Source organism: Euphorbia lathyris, chromosome 2 (assembly GCF_963576675.1).
Source record: "Euphorbia lathyris chromosome 2, ddEupLath1.1, whole genome shotgun sequence".
In the NCBI taxonomy this organism is placed as follows: domain Eukaryota; kingdom Viridiplantae; phylum Streptophyta; class Magnoliopsida; order Malpighiales; family Euphorbiaceae; genus Euphorbia; species Euphorbia lathyris.
Genome location: NC_088911.1, coordinates 15,490,081 through 15,509,481, shown reverse-complemented (window position 1 = coordinate 15,509,481; position 19,401 = coordinate 15,490,081). Strand labels below are relative to the sequence as shown.

The following is a 19,401-nucleotide window of genomic DNA, read 5'->3' as shown; positions in this document are numbered from 1 at the left end:
CTATGCGGGTAAATTACATACGTAGTGTACAACCTTTACCCTAAATCACACTTTGGTATACAACCAAAATTTTGTCATACTAAACCGTACGAACTTTAGGTGACCTCCCACTAAAGTGTACAGCCGGTTTTTGCCGGTTTTTATGACTGGTCAACGTTGGTCAAAGTTGTCACATCATCATTTTTAATTATAGTATTAAAACAACTCATCAGTTTCCGCTAATCGATTCCTATTTATTTCCCTCTTTCTGTGAGTTTCTTTTTGTTATCTTTTCCCCAATATTCTTTGGGATTCTTTTGCTTTTAAGCCTTCTCTGTAACAAATCGCATGATATCAATACTCTTGATTCCGTATTTGCTGGTTTCGCGTACCCACCTGGCCAAAAAACGGTTACTTCCTCTCTCCGATCTTTTTCCATAAACCCCTTCCAGAAGAAATTAACGAATAAGAGTTAAGTTGCAACAAGAAACAAACCATTTACACTGACTTCAAATGGTAGAGAGAGAGGAGTGAGAGAGAGAAGAGTGAGAGAGAGAAATGGTAGAGAGAGGAGTTGAAGGAAGAAGATGATGGTAATTTAGTAAATTTACAAGGGATAAGACTATTTTAGTAATTCTATAAAAAAGTGGATCCCACTTTTTTTAATGTTATAATAAAAAATGATGATGTGGCAACTTTGACCAGCGTTGACCGGTCATAAAAACCGGTTGTACACTTTAGTGGGAGGTCACCTGAAGTTCGTAAGGTTTAGTGTGACAAAATTTTGGTTGTACACCAAAGTGTGATTTAAGGTAAAAGTTATACACCACATATGTAATTTATCCAAGGCTATGCTTACTTTATTTTTTATAAAGCAAGTCTTACTTTGTGTGTTTTTACCATTGGATTGATTTTATACTCCATCATCCAATGGTGAAAACACACCAAGTAATGGTACTTTGTCAAAAACAAAGTAACCATAGAAGGCACCATTAGTTAATTGGTTCAGTCCCTATCCATTAATTTTATAGATATCTTAATTGGTGATTGAGGAATTCCAATAACTTCATTTTCATAATTTTGTTTTATTTCAGAAATAAAACAACAAGAAAAATACAAAGGAAAAATATTTTAATAAAATATATTTATGGTCCCTAAATTAAATTATAATGTTATTCATATTATGATCCTTAAATTTCATTTTACGATCATAATCTTTGGATTTTATATTATATTAACATTAAATGTCAAATCAAAAAAATCCTTTAAAAATTAACGAAATAATAATCTGAAAGCATGTATTTCATAATAATTTATAGTGACATTTAAAAAAAATGAATAATATAATCAAACTTGTCCAAATTATTATTTTTTTAATTGTTTCAAGTGATTTTATCTTAATTTAAATTTTAATATTAGTATATGTAAATTTAACAACTTTTATGTTAATAATTAGAATTTAAGGATCATAATAATGATAGTATTGTAATTTAGGAATCGATAATGGTTAAACTTCCAAAAATGATAATTAAAAATAGTCTCTTTACAGTGGCAGTCATGGTCATTAAAATCCATATGATTAAAACCATACAATAATAGATTCATTGTGATGGGGAATGGGGAATCGAACCTCAAACCTGTCAAGCAAAGGTTCAACATCTTATCACTCAGACCAACCCTTGGTATCATCAGACCATTTTTAACTATGCAGTTAGAAACAGTTTTTTTAAAGAAATTATTTTTCTACCATTATTGGAAATAATTCATTTTAATTACCTTTTTGGGTTTAACCCCACCCATAAATGTACTATTTTATTTATTTATTTTGTCTTCAATATTCAAGATGGCAATATCAAAGTTGATGTCCGTATCAGTTAGAATACCAACGTTAATCGATTGGTCGATCAGTTTTTGTCTTACAATAAAAATTGGCCCTTGATGTTGATTTTTTTTTTTAATTCTTTTTTAGAGACTTTCATTTCTTTTAGACATTAATTATTTCAAATAAATTCAATTAGAATTATTTTATGATCTATAACTATAATGTTTTAAAATTACTTTATTTTCTAAAGAAGTCATTGAATTCACTTCCCATTAATTTCTTTACCAAATCCGAAATTCGTCAGGCACTATAATCCTTTTTTAATTAAATTTTTTTATGTACACTAGAATTCTAACTCGAGATCTCTATGACTTGTTTCGAGACTCGTCAAACACTCTCTAGATAAATTCTCTTTCAATTAAAATTTTTCACATACACTAGATTATGGACTAGATATCTCTAAGCTTAAGTAACTTAAGATCCTTAACCACTCATGTTAACATTAATTGGTGAGTCAAATGTAATTTTATTAACATATTAACTTTGAGCATCGAGGGCGAGGCTTGGCGCAACGGTAAAACGTTGTTGCCGTGTGACCAGAGGTCACGGGTTCGAGTCTTAGGAGCGGCCTCTTGCCAATCAAATTGGTAAGGGAAGGCTTGCCCCCAATACACCCTTGTGGTGGGACCCCTCCCCGGACCCTCGCTCAGCGGGGACGCGTAATGCGACCGGGCCGCCCTTTATTAACTTTGAGCATCCAAAGATTTGACTCAAAATCTATTTTACAAACTCTCAACTCCACTCCCTAATATTATGTTTGTTTGTGTAATATGTTATGTTGAACATATCATAAACACCTAGGAAGAATTGAGAGGTGAAAATTTCTGAGAGTAAAATAAATATAAGATTCTCACACTAAGAAACACAAATTTATTAAATATCTAATACACGAATATCAGAAACACCTGGGAATTTAGAGATGAGAATTCTTACATGATTTACAGATACAATCCAACTAATATGATGCCGTTGACACAATTATCCTATTTCTTACATGATTTACGGATACAATCCAACTAATACAATAAGATTGACACAATTATCATATTTCTTACATTTTTGTCATATTAAATAACATATAAAGATAACACTTTTGATATGATAACCCGAATTGCGGACTTTAACAAACAGAAGTCTTATGAGAACACATGTATCAGTTCCAAGAATAGCGTTCTTTGCTTTCATAAGCAACAGGATGGCAAAGATGTTCGAAGGAAAGGTTAGTTAACTTTCCACCAGTTCTTCCTGTTTCCAATGGCTTTTCCAGTTTCCAGAGATTTTGTGATGGGAAGGAAGAGATAATAACCTTTCCACGGGCTCTTCCGGTTTCCAAATATCTAAAAGCTTCAATAACATCTGTAAAAGTATATGGACCAGTAGGATCAATTAAGGCCTTGAGCTTACCAGTTTCTAAAAGTGGCTTAACCTTCTCCAGAACTTCCCCTGAAACTGTCAAGCTTGAATACACTGCCTTTGGATGTGAGGGTGGCCAAGTTATATCGACAATTGGTGCATTGTCCTTGGCTACCACAAAAGAATTCTTCGAATCACCTGAACATTATTAGATCCGATTATCGGTTTGAGACTCGAACTTATCTCTAATTTAAGTAACCTGAGCCTCTTACAGCTCAAGCTAATCTTAATTGGTAATATATAGAGTTATTAAATGCACATCAAGGCACCGGGAGGAAGGTTATGGAGCTTATTTGTAAGCGCGTGCATAAACGACACAAGGATTACTAAAGAAATATACATATAAAATCATAAATAATGATAAACATTTCTAAAATGCAATGAATAGTTAAATACTAATTCATATCCAATTATCCATAAGTTTAATCATAAAATCTGTGATATAAAATTTCAAATTAACTACTAAAACTTCCATAATCATAATTCATAATAAAAAAATTAAATCTAAAGACTAAAGTTCAACTGAATCCCAGTTTAATTAACCAATAGTCTAATAACTACTTTTCATCAAGACTAAAGTCTCGATTTGCGATATTTCTAAACTCTTCAAAATGGAGCAACCCCTTTTTTTTTGTGGCGTTCTTTGTGATATTTCTGCTGTCCAAATCTTCTTTCCTTTTTTATTTATTTCTTCTTACTCTAATTTATTTTCAAGCTTAGATCATATAGATAGGAAACGGTTAAAACATCCTAATTCTAATTTAGAACCCTAAAAGACATAGTAGGTTCTAAATTTGCATCTAGGCGCGTCTTCGGTAAGGCGCTAGGCTCAGAAAGGCACAAAAGGCTCGCACATCTTGAGCAAAGCCCATCTTTTGACTTCTCAGTGGACATGCCTAGAGCCTAACGCTTTTTAGGCCTGTGGCGCGACTTTGATAACTATGATTAAGAACAACTATGAACTATGAATTTGTTTCCTCTTGACTCGGAACTGAAAAGCCTGAGCAGCCAATAATGAATTCACCTTACATCAAAAGCAGAAAAGCCCATCTCATTTATTCTGATAAATTCTCCCTCAAACAAATTCCAAATTGTCAGGAATCAGTTATCCATTGATAGAACAAGAATAATGGGAAGTACATGCAAAGGTTCTCCAGTTTCGCATAACAAAAGTACCCATGAGTCTTAGCAGATCAGTGGATAATTGATGCAAGATATATGAGTGATGAATCACATAAATCAGGGTTAAACTATAAATCAGCACAATATGAAAGCAACATCCACAGAATGAAGCTGCAATAAACTGAAAGAGTAGAAAGAAACATACCAATTGTATCATAAAGGAAATCATACTTCTCCTCGATTTCTTCATATCTTATCTTTGTGTAGTCAACAACTTTATCAGCTCCCAGTGTTCTGACAAATTCCACCTTAGGGGTACTAACTGTAGCAACAACATGTGATGCTCCATAGAAATGTTTAGCAAGCTGAACAACTAAACTGCCAACTCCGCCAGCCCCGCCAACTATAAAAATACTTTGGCCCTCTTTAAAATCTGCAGTTTTGAAACCTTCCATTGCAGTCTGAATGGCTAATGGCAAGCTAGCAGCCTCCTCAAATGAAAGAGCTTTTGGCTTCTCTGCTACAAATCTCTCCTCTACAAGTATGAACTCTGCCAGTGTCCCAAGCTGCTTTGTTTGTCCCTCTGCCTCAAAATCTTGAATATTTCCATAGACTTCATCGCCAATTTGAAATTTTGTCACATCACTGCCTCTTGCTACCACTACACCTGCCATGTCACAGCCAGGAACTACCTGCACATAAGTTATTATATTTGTTATTCGCTAGGAGAAATAGAAATGATCCTGCAGCAGATAAGAAAACAAGAGCATTTTCATCCTCAAATCATGTTTGTCATTTTCTTATTATGTAGTTCAATTTAAAACATTTAGTGGAGTTCTTCAAGCTTCTCAGAGTCATCAAATTACACCTATCAAACATGCAGAACGCACATCATTCTCAAAGAAATGGACTCGTAAGAGTATTAGAGTAATTATGATTTTCCTTTGAAGTCCTAAATAAAAAGGAATAAATGCAATTTTTCTTTTTTGTGGAGTTCAACTGTTTTCCTTAAAATTTGGAAATGTTGCCCCACCCCCCGAGTGCTTTAATATAATAGTAACTTTTTCCCCCTTTTCCAATCAAAACAGTTGTTAGTTGGAAGACTTTTCCAGCGAGTGGTATATTTTAATTAAAATTAAATAGAAAATATATGGATATAGAAAGATTATCTCGAGTTTTTAGAAAGTATAGAGAGCCAAGTCTTAGGCAAAGCTCAGGTTGCTGGAAAAGAAGAGACACATTTGATTTGAGGGTCAGTTTAACACAAGACACTGCTCTTGCTCTTTCCTAAACCCCGAAACATGCCTTATCCTAATAGTTTCTACTCACAGGAAAATCTGAAGGAAAAAGGGGTTTTTGGCGCCTTTTGAAATCAATTGGATTCAAAGCAGCAGCTCGAACTTGCACTAATAGCTGATCATGCTGGGGAACAGGAAGTGGGAAGTCTCCCAATTTGAGAAATTCCTTGGGACCATATTCCTCATAGAACCAAGCTTTCTGCATATTGATATCTCCTACAAAAAACTATCGTAGTTATTCCCTTTATATAATGCTATCCAATGTGTTTAACTACCAGATTTAATGTTAGTATGGAAAGGATAAGTTCGAGAAATTGATGGAAAAGACAGGGTAGGTATTATAAGTTTAACTACTAGATTTAATGTTAGTATGAAAAGAATAAGTTTGAGAGATTGATGGAAAGGAAAATGGACCTGTAATAGTGAGTTGCTTCAGTAAATACAAATTACCTAACTAAAGAAGTTCATTTGTTAGATAAAAGAAAAAGATTTAGTAAGAGAATGAAGATTATCTGAATGAATTTTTCCTATGCTATAGAAATTGTCAAAGTGAAATTACCTTCTCTAAAGCCGGAAAAATTCCACAATCAAACAAATTTCTCCAATTGAAAGAGAGTCGGGTATAATGTTCCTTTAATTTGTTTATCCGCTTACACAGAGGAAAAAAATCTTGGCTTTTTTTTTCCTTTCATTTTTAATTATCATTGGAAGATGTTGATAATTAAGTTAACCAAGAAGTACCAGTATGTAAAATGTACTGGCAGTTGTGAAAGAGTAATAGGGCACAAAATTACACTTGAGCTTCAGCAGGCAGGGGCCAAAATGTTTCAGATCAAAAGTTTACAAGTTTGTAATTTGATATTTATCTAACTTATGGTAAAAGGATACGGTTGTATTCTTGTAAGGTACCAAGCCACAGAGTTCATAAATATATTATGCAAATGAAACGACTTCATGGAGTGAGCTAGAGGAGCATTCATCTCTATAATCCACAACCACTTAAGAGTTAGGATGCTAGAATACAGTGGCTTATAACTTTTGACTTAAAATCAACTTAAAGCTATTTCTAATGGCAATCATACTTTTGGAAGCTCACACTTCTCACATCTGAAGATAATTTTTATTAGGCTTAATGTTTCTCCAGCCCCCTTAACTTGTCCAAATTGGTCATTTTAGCCCTCCAACTCATCGAATGTCCTATTTACCCCCCTTAACTCTATAAAAATGGTATTTCTCACCCCCTTAACTTGTCCAAATTTTTCATTTTACCCCTTCTCAACTCATCGAATATCCTATTTACCCCATTAACTCCATAAAAGTGGTATTTCTCACCACTTATGATCCTATTTACCCTCTTAACTCCATAAAAATGGTATTTCTTATCCTTTTATAGTAGTCAAAAAAGTTGAAAAGAGAAAGAACAAATAAAAAATACAAATAACAAGCACATTAATATAAACAAGTTAAATACATTATATGTAGGGATAATGTACCAAAATATGCCTATAATTTTTGGGGAAGTATCAATTTAGGTTCCACTTACAAAATAACATAAATATAGGTTTAACGTTTAAAAAAAGTTATCAATTTAGGCTTCGATAACGGATTGTAAGGGGTGAAAAATACCACTTTTATGGAGTTAAGGGGGTAAATAGAACATTCTATGAGTTGAGGGGATAAATGGACAAGTTGATGGGGTGAGAAATACCACTTTTATGGAGTTAAGGGGGTAAATAGGACATTCGATGAGTTGAGAGGGTAAAATGACCAATTTGGACAAGTTAAAGGGGCTGGGGAAGCATTAGACCTTTTTATTACTAATTCAGATTAATAATAAAAATGAGCAGATGCAGGTTAATAGTTTTTATTAGCCATCTTTATAAGACCGGTCAAAATGTACTTAAAGACCAACTGCAAAACCTGGCTCTACAATCACTTCCAGCAATGCAGCAATGGTCCCTTGCCATGCTATTTAATCTCAGAAGCCATGAGGAACAATTTCTCCCCACCCATGGCGAAAGATTTCAGATCAATTATATATCTATAATTGAATGAGACACAGTTTCTTAATATAGAATGAGTCCTCCCAACCATTAGCTAAAGCTTAATACTTCAATATTGTATCAGATTCGTCTTTGATATGTTTGATTCTTGTCCTTGCAAAGTTAATTTATCAATGCGGTAATACAATATAAACTGCTATGAAAATTGACATTCCAAGTAAATTTTTCAAACATTTGCAAATCTGAAATTACCATGATCAAAATGTTTAAGCTGAATACAACAGGTAACAGATGGTCTAAACTAAAGCTACAAGACAGTGGTAACCCACACTACCAGAACAGAAGATAAAAAAATAAAAAAAAAAATAAAAATAAATAAAAAATTGATAGGTAACAGAAGATAAAATTAGATTCACATAAATAATAGTTCATGTCAGCCTCCAAAAAGATAATAATGTCCAAGGACATCATCCATTATAGCTGAACAATAAGTTTATCTAAAACAGGCATAGGTATTAGTATATCCATTCAAAGAATCAAAAGAAGATATCAGTTAGCTCAACTTGCAAGAATTTTGATAAAATTGATTCAATCAAAACATCTTATTAATGAGTTTGTGGACCATATTTTCCATGAACGAACTGAAATCACCCAATTCCTATCCAAAAAATAATTATAGTGACAAGATGGATTTATAGAATTGTATGAGACAGCATATATTGGCCATAAGAAAAACTCACCATAAATGCAGATCGAATACAGTGAGAAAAGACTGCAAAACCCAGCTCTACAATCACTTCCAGCCTATGTTACACGGACACTCTTCTTTAGTATCGTTTCCCGTTTCCGTTTAAAGGCTATTTTATGAAGGTTACGTTTTAGAAAGAACGTTTCACAGTGTCCGTTTCCGTGTCTCTGTCTAATTCCGTGCCTGTGCAACATAGCTTCCAGCAATGCAGCAATGGTCCTTTGTCTTGCTAATGCTATTTAAGTTGAGAAGCCATGAGGAACAATTTCTCCAAACCCTGGCAAAAGATTTCAGATCAATCACAAATATATAATTGAATGAGACACAGTATTTCTTAATACAGAATGAGTCTTCCCAACCATTAGCTGAAGGTCGATACTTCAATATTGTACTAGAGTTAAAATCATTACAAAAGCTAGAGAAAATGCTAGTTAGTTAAAAGGACCAAAGGTAGAATCACATTCGTCTTCAATATATTTGATTCTTGTCCTTACAAAGTTAATTTGTTTATCAATGTGGTAATACGATAAAAACTGCAAAGCAAATAGACATTCCAAGCAAATTTTTCAAACATTTGCAAATTCGAGATTACCATGATCAAAACGCTTAAGCTGAATACAACAGGTAACAGATAGTCTAAACTAAAGCTACAAGACAGTGATATCCCACGTTACCAGAAGAGAAGATAAAATTAGATCCACATAAATAATAGCTCCTGTCAACCTCCAAAACCATAATAATGTCTAAGGACATCATCCATTAAAGCTGAATAACAAGTTTATCCAAAACAGAGACATAGGCATAGTTATTAAAGGCACGCCTCGGCTAAGGCTCCAGCCTTAGTGCCTCTGGATGACAGAGGTGGGCGCTGTCTGCCAGGCGCACGCCTTGAGCCAGGCACCAGACACACGTCTTGGCGCGCCTCGGCTTCGTTAGGGCTGTTTAGGGTTTTTTGGATTTTTTTAAATTCTTCTATTATCAGCCATGGATTAAAAATAAGATGAATGACTGAGATTAGTTTAGAAAATAAAAGAAAAGGGCAGAAACAAAGTATCGATACTTTTCATCGAGCTCAGTAGATTATGCCTTAGTAGTTAACTAGAACTTAACTCATGCATTTTATGGTTTTATTGTTGGTATTTAACTATTTGTGATTATTTGTGACTAGTATTATGAATTTATGATTTTTTTTTTTTTGTGCGTCTCCTGTCGCTCAGGCTCGTGCCTTAAGTTGCGCCACGCCAAGGCTCCAGGACCCCCTTGCGCCTTTAATAACTATGGATATAGGTATTAGCTATGAAGCACGGACTCTTCCCCGGGGTCGCCGTGGCCGAGTCTGACTCGCCAGACACGGGGACACGGCGGGTACAAGGCCGGACACCGCGGCGACACGGCGGGGACACGGCCAGAAAGTTGGACGCGGTGGGACTCGGATGGGGACTCGGCTGGGGTAAAACATTAGGGTTTTTTTAAAAAAATTATAAAATTTAAGGATCAATTAAACATTTTACCAACAAAACCTAAATTAGACTCACCTGTATCGCAAATTAAATTAGGTATTCTTTCTCTCCTTCCTTCCTTTGCGCAAATCGCGATTCTCCTGCAACCTGCAATTCACAACATCACGATTCCATCTCCTTCGACATCACGATTCCATCTTCCTGCGCAAATCAACATCATCTCCTTCCTGCGCAAATCAACATCCTTCAACAATTTCTTCTCTCCTGGGTTCTTACATGCGCGATTCTTCTCGTGTTCTTCTCTGATTTTCCTTTTTCTTTAAACCTAAAACAGAAACCATTCCATTCCCTTCCCTTTGGGGTTCGAACTTCGTAGTTCTTTTGGATATTCGAATTTCATAGTTATTGTTTGAAGATTAAGTACTTTGTTTGATTTGATTTGTAGTAGTTATTGTTTTTGTGATGAATTAATGACTTATCTTATCATGGATGTTTTTTTATAGATTAGAGAATGATTTATTTGTGATTTAGCAAGTTTTTTTATATACTTTTATATCTAATATATATATAATTAATTATATAAAATTTGTCGTGTTCCCGCCGCACCCGTGTCTCATATTTTCTAAAAATACCGTTTGCCGTGTCCGCACCCGAGTCGGTGCTTCATAGGGTATTAGTATATCCATTCAAAGAATCAAAGAAAAAATATTAGCTAGCTCAACTTGCAAGAATTTTGATAAAATTGATTAATCAAGGCATCTTATGAGTTTTTGGGCCATATTTTCCATGAACAAGCTGAAATCGCTCACCTCCTATCCAAAACATAATTATCATGACAAGATGGAGTTACGGGTCATAAGAAAAACTCACCATAAACGCAGATCAAACAGTGAGAAAAGACTTCAAAACCTAGCTCTACAATTACTTCCAACATATGTTGCACGGACACTCCTCTTTAGTAGCGTTTCCGCGTTTCGTATCCGTGTCAGTTCCCATTTCCATTTCCGTTTGAAGGCTATTTTATGAAGATAATGTTTTACAGATAATGTTTCCCGGTGTCTGTGTACGTTCAACATAGTCCAGCAATGTAGCAATGGTCCTTTGTCTTGCTAAGCTGAGAAGCCATGAGGAACAATTTCTCCCCACCCTGGCGAAAGATTTCAGATCAAACACAAACCTATAATTGAATGAGACACAGTATTTCTTAATACAGAACGAGTCTTCCCAACCATTAGCTAAAGGTTGATACTTCAATACTGTACTAGAGTTAAAATCATTATAAAAACCAGAGAAAGTGCTAGCTAGTTAAAAGGACCAAAGGGAGTATCAGATTCGTCCTCAATACGTTTGATTCTGGTCCTTACAAAGTTTGTTTGTCAATGTGGTAGTACAATAAAAACTTCTAAGAAAATTGACATTCCGGTACATTTTTCAAGCATTTGCAAATTCGAAGTTATCATGATCAAAATGCTTAAGCTGAATACAGCAGGTAACAGATAGTCTAAACTAAAGCTACAAGACAGTGATAGCCCACAGTACCAGAACAGAAGATAAAATTAGATCCACATGAATAATAGTTCGTGTCAAACCTTCAAAACCGTAATAATGTCTAAGGACATCCTCCATTAAAGCTGAACAACGAGTTTATCCAAAACAGCTCTAGGTATTTTTATATCCACGCAAAGAACCAAAAGAAAATATCAGCTAGCTCAACTTGCAAGACTTTTGATAAAATTGATTAATCAAAGCACGTTATTAATGAGTTTTTGTTTTGGACCATAATTTCCATGAACAAACTGAAATCACTCAACTCCTATCCAAAACATAATCACGTGATTTGCAGAATTTGTATGAGACAGTATATACTTGTCAAAATGAAAACTCACCATAAATGCAGATCGAATAGAGTGAGAAAGCAAGTGAATGATTTGCATATTCAACTAACAGTCTCTCCTGCCGCAATGAAGCAACGGTTTCACCGAAATTCCAATACTGCATCGCGTGGCCATCATCGATCCGAAATGGAAGGGAAAATCGAAAGATGAATTTTCCGATTGATTCTTCGAGTTTCTTGCCAGGCATAAATCATAGAAATCACACAAATTAGCATGGCCATTTCGATTTTTCCCTCCATACCATGCCGGGCTCAATGATGGGCATGCGACGCCACTGGTAGGGATGCTTCATCATTAAGGTGGTAAAGACCGTTAGTTGAATATACAAATCAGATCCCTTTCGTAGGGTTGTGAACGGGGCCGGACGCAGATGGGCATGCGACGCCACTGATAGGGATGATTCACTATTTTCGCTCCTAAAACAACTGGATTTCATTAAAAGAAACAAAAAAGGAAAAAAAAAAACAATAATACAACTAGTCACTAGACGTAGATTAGACCTGACAATTGTCGTGTTTCGTGTCAAAATCGTGTTATCTCATATTTATGTTTCATATGGTTTTATATGTTATAAATGCTAGAAAAATGATTTTCGTGTCAATCGTGTCGTGTCAGTCGGGTTGGCTGTGTAATCGTGTTTTCGTGTCAGAAATTGCCACCTCTAACGTAGATCCGTGTAGATCTAGACTTATTAGAATCATAAGGTGGAGATTTAAAGCATCCTAATGCTTACATCTAATAAGTCTATATCTAACGGTAGGTGCATGTGAATATTGCCGAGATCCGTGGATTGCACGGAAATTTTTTTCTTTTCTTTATAATTGCACGAGAATATTTTTACATTTAGATGCAATACTCTATTTATTCCTTTATATAAGTCATTTTAGGCTATTTCATATAAATTAAGAAATATATTAGTGAACTAAAAAAAATCTCTCTCAGGTCATTATTGAAGAACAAGTATTGCAATATTAAAAAAACATATACCAATACAAAAAAAAAATTAATATTTGGACCAAGAAAACTAAACTAAAAACCCTTGAAATCCTAAAATGGCTTATATTTGAAGAAAAAACTAATTTACTAGAGAATGAATAGAGTATGTAATAAAATCATTCTTTTATAATATTGTTGAAGGTTAATTTACTATTGTTATTTTGTTTAAAATAAAACAACATACTTTATTTTCAATGATAAATAGTATTATGTTATGTGGTAATTAAATTATAATAAAATAAAATTATAGTAAAAGTTGATCAGTAATAACAGATTAAAGTAATGTAAAGTAGAATATAATTCTATATATCAAACCACTTTATATAAATTGACACTATTTTACGTAAAATGTATAAAACTTTTATAATTTTTATTTTTTGTAACATTTATATATTTTTACGTAAAGTAATTATTTTTTATTAAAATACTAATTAAAAATATTTTTATTTGTTGATTAATTTATAATTAATTTATAAATTTAGTAAATACAACTAAATAATTTTCATAACAGTCAAATATTTTATATGTGAAACTCGATTTTTTGAGAAGTTAGTATTTTTATTTGTAAAATAAAATTTTTATGTAAATTTAGTCTTACTTTACGCAAATTAAGTCTATCAGTAGAGGATTTATGTAAACTTGAAAGATTTTATGTAAACCTTATATTTTTCGTGAAGTTGGAGATTTTTTTTATAAAATAACAATTTTATGTTATTTAAGTCCTACTTTATATAAATTGATACTACTTTACGTACAATAAGTTCAATAGTAGAGGATTTACGTAAAGTTTCAAGTTATTACGTGAAACGATGCCACATTTACTTAGTTTAAGGACCAATCAAGTAAATTAAGGGTTAAATCCAAACATTTATTATTATGATAAGTATCAAATTTGATCCTAACGTTTTTAAAGAAGTGAAGATTTAGCCCTAACGTATGAAATGATGCAAATTTAGTCATGAAGTTTTCAAACAATATCAATTTTAACCATATGCTCCTGAAAATTGGAAAAAAGTTGTTTTGACTGTTATTTAACTGTCATATCAGACCTTACAAACAAGTTTGTCGAAAAATTGAAATAGTTTCGATACACTTTTGGTTGGTTATTTGTAACTATATTAGGGTCAATTTGGTCTTGCTTTGATTACGTTAGGGATAAATTTGAACTATTTCGTATGTTAGCAGTGGCGGATCCAGGATTTGACGGAGGGGGAGGCAAAACTCTATATAAAAAAAATTTAGACAAAATAGTATTAATTGGAAAAAATATATTTTAATACATAATTGCTATTCGATGCAAAATGTCTTAAAATAAAAATAAAAAAACTTCTAATGCTAAGTAGATCGACGATTACGAGGTGGCAATTGACATCTACAATCTGTCATAGCTTGAAAACGATCTCAGAATAGCTTCAAATTCTCAACCATCACTTTCTCAGAATATCCTTTTTTTTGTCGATACAACAAAATGAAAAATGAATATTTATGAAAAACATGAAGAGATAATCAAAAGTAAAAATGTAACAACTACTTCACCTTTGCAGAATACTGAAAATTGGTTAACATTTAAGAAACATTGAAAATCAATTTTTCTATTTCAAAAGATTATAGTATAACCATTATAATTTATTTAACTACACGGTTAAAAATCTTAGCAACAAATTTGTATTTAATCAGTTAGGTTTGGGAAAAAACAAAACATAAAACGGGGAAGGCAGCGTGAAACATTGAAAATCATATTAAAATGAAAAAATAAAAACATAATAAAAATACAAAAAAGTTTATCATTTAGGATTGGGAAAAAAGATGACATAAAACAGAAAAGACAAAGTGAAACAAATTATCGTAGAATACAAAAAAAAAATCGAAAAAGAAACATTAGGAAACCCATAAAATAACAAAAAGTAAAAACATCAAACATGAAAACATATCTTGAATTCCAACATTGTGCACCTAAAATCAAAGAATGAACAACATGCAAAAGAACAACTTATAATATTTGTGCTTCTTCTGCAATAGAAAATGTGAATGAAAAACACCGCATTAACAAAAAGAATGGAAGAATGAAGAGACGCATGAGAATTTTATAAGAAATATGAGAATAAACTACATGTTCACCTTTGTTGTATGTAAAACTGATATTCAGTTCGTGGAAATAAGAAAAAGTTACTTGGTATTCTGCTAAATAAAAAATTGAAATTGCTTTGTGTGAAAACAACAATAAGAAAAACTGAGAAGAAAAGAGATAAACATGAGAATGGAAAGTAAAAAACCACTACATTTCATTTTTAAATCCAAACATTTATTATTATGATAAGTATCAAAATTGATCCTAACGTTTTTAAAGAAGTGAAGATTTAGCCATAACGTATGAAATGATGCAAATTTAGTCCTGAAGTTTTCAAACAATATCAATTTTAACCATATGCTCCTGAAAATTGGAAAAAAGTTGTTTTGACTGTTATTTAACTGTCATATCAGACCTTGCAAACAAGTTTGTCGAAAAATTGAAATAGTTTCGATACACTTTTGGTTGGTTATTTGTAACTATATTAGGGTCAATTTGGTCTTGCTTCGATTACGTTAGGGATAAATTTGAACTATTTCGTATGTTAGCAGTGGCGGATCCAGGATTTGACGGAAGTGGGGAGGCAAAACTCTATATAAAAAAATTTTAGACAAAATAGTATTAATTGAAAAAAAATATATTTTAATACATAATTGCTATTCGATGCAAAATGTCTTAAAATAAAAATAAAAAAACTTCTAATGCTAAGTAGATCGACGATTACGAGGTGACAATTGACATCTACGATCTGTCATAGCTTGAAAACGATCTCAGAATAGCTTCAAATTCTCAACCATCACTTTCTCAGAATATCCTTTTTTTGTCGATACAACAAAATGAAAAATGAATATTTATGAAAAACATGAAGAGATAATCAAAAGTAAAAATGTAACAATTACTTCACCTTTGCAGAATACTGAAAATTGGTTAACATTTAAGAAACATTGAAAATCAATTTTTCTATTTCAAAAGATTATAGTATAACCATTATAATTTATTTAACTACACGATTAAAAATCTTAGCAACAAATTTGTATTTAATCAGTTAGGTTTGGGAAAAAAACAAAACATAAAACGGGGAAGGCAACGTGAAACATTGAAAATCATATTAAAATGAAAAAATAAAAACATAATAAAAAATACAAAAAAGTTTATCATTTAGGATTGGGAAAAAAGATGACATAAAACAGAAAAGACAAGGTGAAACAAATCATCGTAGAATATAAAAAAAAATCGAAAAAGAAACATTAGGAAACCCATAAAATAACAAAAAGTAAAAACATCAAACATGAAAACATATCTTGAATTCCAACATTGTGCACCTAAAATCAAAGAATGAACAACATGCAAAAGAACAACTTATAATATTTGTGCTTCTTCTGCAATAGAAAATGTGAATGAAAAACACCGCATTAATAAAAAGAATGGAAGAATGAAGAGACGCATGAGAATTTTATAAGAAATATGAGAATAAACTACATGTTCACCTTTGTTGTATGTAAAACTGATATTCAGTTCGTGGAAATAAGAAAAAGTTACTTGGTATTCTGCTAAATAAAAAATTGAAATTGCTTTGTGTGAAAACAACAATAAGCAAAACTGAGAAGAAAAGAGATAAACATGAGAATGGAAAGTAAAAAACCACTATATTTCATTTTTAAATCACAAAAAATGGTTACAAGTTACAAGAAAATCATAAAAATATTGAAGCAAAAAAAAAAAAAAACAAAAAGAAACACAAGCTAAAAAATAAAGGGAAAATTATTAGAAGCATCAAGTTCTCCATGTTTAATGGAGGGGAAAAAATCTGATGTGCCCAATTTGATGTAGCATTTTATTTTAAATAAATATTATTATTTTTTATGAAATGGACGTGGAATGGGACACCAAATTGGAGACGATAGATTCTTTTCCTAAATGGATGATCTCTCATACATATTTTGCCATGTGTAACATGGACCCACACATATAATAAGAGCATCTTCAATACAAGGTGCTTGGAAGAGTGTTTGATGATATGAAGAGTGCTTGAAATAGTATCTTGCATTGGCATAACAAAGGTTGCTCAAATGATTATCACAGTGTTGCCAATTTTTGGCACCCTTTGGCGCCTTTACTTTTTTTTAATATAAAATAATGATTTGTGGGACTATAGTGATAATTTTTAGATGTTCTTAACATTGAGACATTTTTTTTAAAAGTTCAAAAGTGATGTAGATGAGTTAGAAAATAAAACAATATATTGTGAGATAATGTGTTAAATTTTGACAACTTTGAAGAGTGTTTGCATTGACAATGCTCTAAGAGGTTCCACTATTTTATTTATTAAGTGGGATCATAATACATACACCTAAATGTGAATTGAAGATTCTCCAAGTAATATGGAAGATCAAATACTTAAGAACTCGAAAGATAGAATAGTGAGACCGTTAAAACTATTTGAATTACAAAAAAATAAATTAATAATTTAATACCAAAAAATAAATTTGACAAATGGTCGGTTAATCAATCCATTAACAAAAACCAATGTTATGGTCGGTTAATCAATCCATTAACAAAAACCAATGTTATCAGGCTCGGACCGGACCGGGAACCGGCGAGGGAGCCGGTCCGAGCTTGTGTCAAGTCATGGGACCTTATGATGGTGCAGCATTCGCGTCGCCCACGTCGTGCGGGTGCGCCCCTAACCCGATGGTTAATCGATTGCACCCCCCCTGCGCGTGAGAGAGCCTTTTCCCTAGTAATTGGTTAAAGGCTTGTAAATCCCATTTACTTATAAACTAGTTAAGTTTCTCATTTCTTTCCTATGTGGGATGTAAATGTTTAATTTCATTTTATCTTCTTCCAAACCATTTCAAGTGGTTCACTTTGAGCATCAATTTCTCATTTATCATTTGTCCGTTTTGAGTTTATAATATATTTTTAAAAAGATCTTATGGCATAGAATACGCTGATATATTTCAATTTATTATGAATTTAATTTATTTCTTATATATTTAAGACTCAAATTAACAAAAAATAACAAACCAAAAGTTGTTTATAATTTATTTTGGATATATATAATGTATAAAAATAATATTACATTAATTATATATATTTAATGTATATAAATATTATTTATCTATTTATTACGTCATCCGGTTCGACCAATCCGAGCCATCCGGTCCGACCAAGTGACCCGTGACCCAGTCATCAATCCGGTTTGATGTCTGGTCCGGTTCTGATAACATTGACAAAAACCATTAACCAGTTCATTTAATTCGGATAACTATATTTTGGTTAACCTATTACTTCGGTCGGTTAACCATTAGCGACTTTTTATAGTAAATATCACTTTAAATCTATAATTATTCACTTTAAAATAAATATATAATTATTTAAATATTAAATAAAAATATTAAACTTCAAATTTAATTAACAAAACCACAAAAACAAATAAATTTTAAGTTATTTTACTCTTTTTTTTGTTACAATGGAGAGGCTAACCCCGAGGAAACACCAAAAATAGACTGGCCCTTAAAGACGGGTCATTCTAGGAAGCCCGGACCCACAAAAATCAGAAAAAAGGATGTCCTGGATGCCTGCAGGAGACGCATCACATTTGTGAAGACCTAAACTCAAACTCCCTACGTAGTTTGCCATCCAATCAGCTACTATGTTCCCTTCCCGTAGGATATGAACGAGCTGCACCTCCCAATCTTTGTCATATAGATCACAACATGCCATAATAAGCCAAGAAAAACGATGTCGTTGAACCACCTCATGACTAACAAGCCGAATTACTACCAAAGAGTCTATTTCGAATACTACATTGCGGTAATGCTAACATTGGTTTGGATTCGCCTCCCTCAGATACCATTATTTTACTATAGTCAAGATTTTCTACTGGCTATTGTGGAAGCTATCAACAAACCAATTAAAGTTGACGATAATACTACTTTTGCTGATCGTGGTAAATTCGCACCTGATGCAACCACTCATTGCTCGTTTTGATTTGGATGGTTGTGAGCAGCGTGTAGAATATGAAGGTTTGCATACAATATGTACTAATTGCGGAAGGTATGGTCACCTTCGCTCTTCATGTCTATGGTAAAGTGCCATCCCGAAACAATCTCCTTGTGATACAATGGCAGAAGAAGTACCTTTGGAGACTAATTTGCATCGACATTCTAATTGCATTGTGAACAGTGACCCTGGGGTGCAACCTGAGTGTTTACCAACTACTTGTCATGTTGAATACGAACCTTGGTAAATTAAATATAAATATGTATATTTATATATTGATAATTAAATTTCTCTATATATTTATACTAGTTTTATGTGTATCAATATATAATCGGTTTATTTTTTGGTTTCGGTTAACCATGGTTTTTGAAATGAAAAAACCATAATCTAGTCCATCGATTAATGTTAACTTATTTTTCAGTTCGGTTTCGGAAAACAGTTTTTCGATAATGAACAATGGCATGTGGACTAGACGGGTCAATGTTAATTGAGCCCTGGGCCTCAATACTATCCGACCCAAGAAGATACATGG

At 32.7% G+C, this 19,401-nt stretch overlaps 1 protein-coding gene across 3 annotated transcripts; it reads right to left on the bottom strand.

Annotated features, from left to right (window-relative positions):
- Positions 1-2,717: 2,717 nt before the first annotated feature.
- On the bottom strand, positions 2,718-12,172 carry LOC136216846 (2-methylene-furan-3-one reductase-like). Of its 3 annotated transcripts, XM_066003396.1 has the most exons (4): positions 11,792-12,172; positions 8,438-8,722; positions 4,602-5,088; positions 2,718-3,412 (listed from the first exon to the last, which is right to left on the bottom strand). In XM_066003396.1, the coding sequence occupies exons 2-4, from the start codon at positions 8,438-8,440 to the stop codon at positions 3,015-3,017; spliced, it is 888 nt and encodes a 295-aa protein (XP_065859468.1). In that variant the 5' UTR covers positions 8,441-8,722; positions 11,792-12,172; the 3' UTR covers positions 2,718-3,014. The 3 variants fall into 3 exon arrangements, with proteins under 3 accessions (XP_065859468.1, XP_065859467.1, XP_065859469.1); XM_066003395.1 differs by lacking the exons at positions 8,438-8,722; positions 11,792-12,172 and adding an exon at positions 5,726-5,910; XM_066003397.1 differs by lacking the exons at positions 8,438-8,722; positions 11,792-12,172 and adding an exon at positions 5,265-5,404.
- Between the last annotated feature and the right edge of the window lie 7,229 nt (positions 12,173-19,401).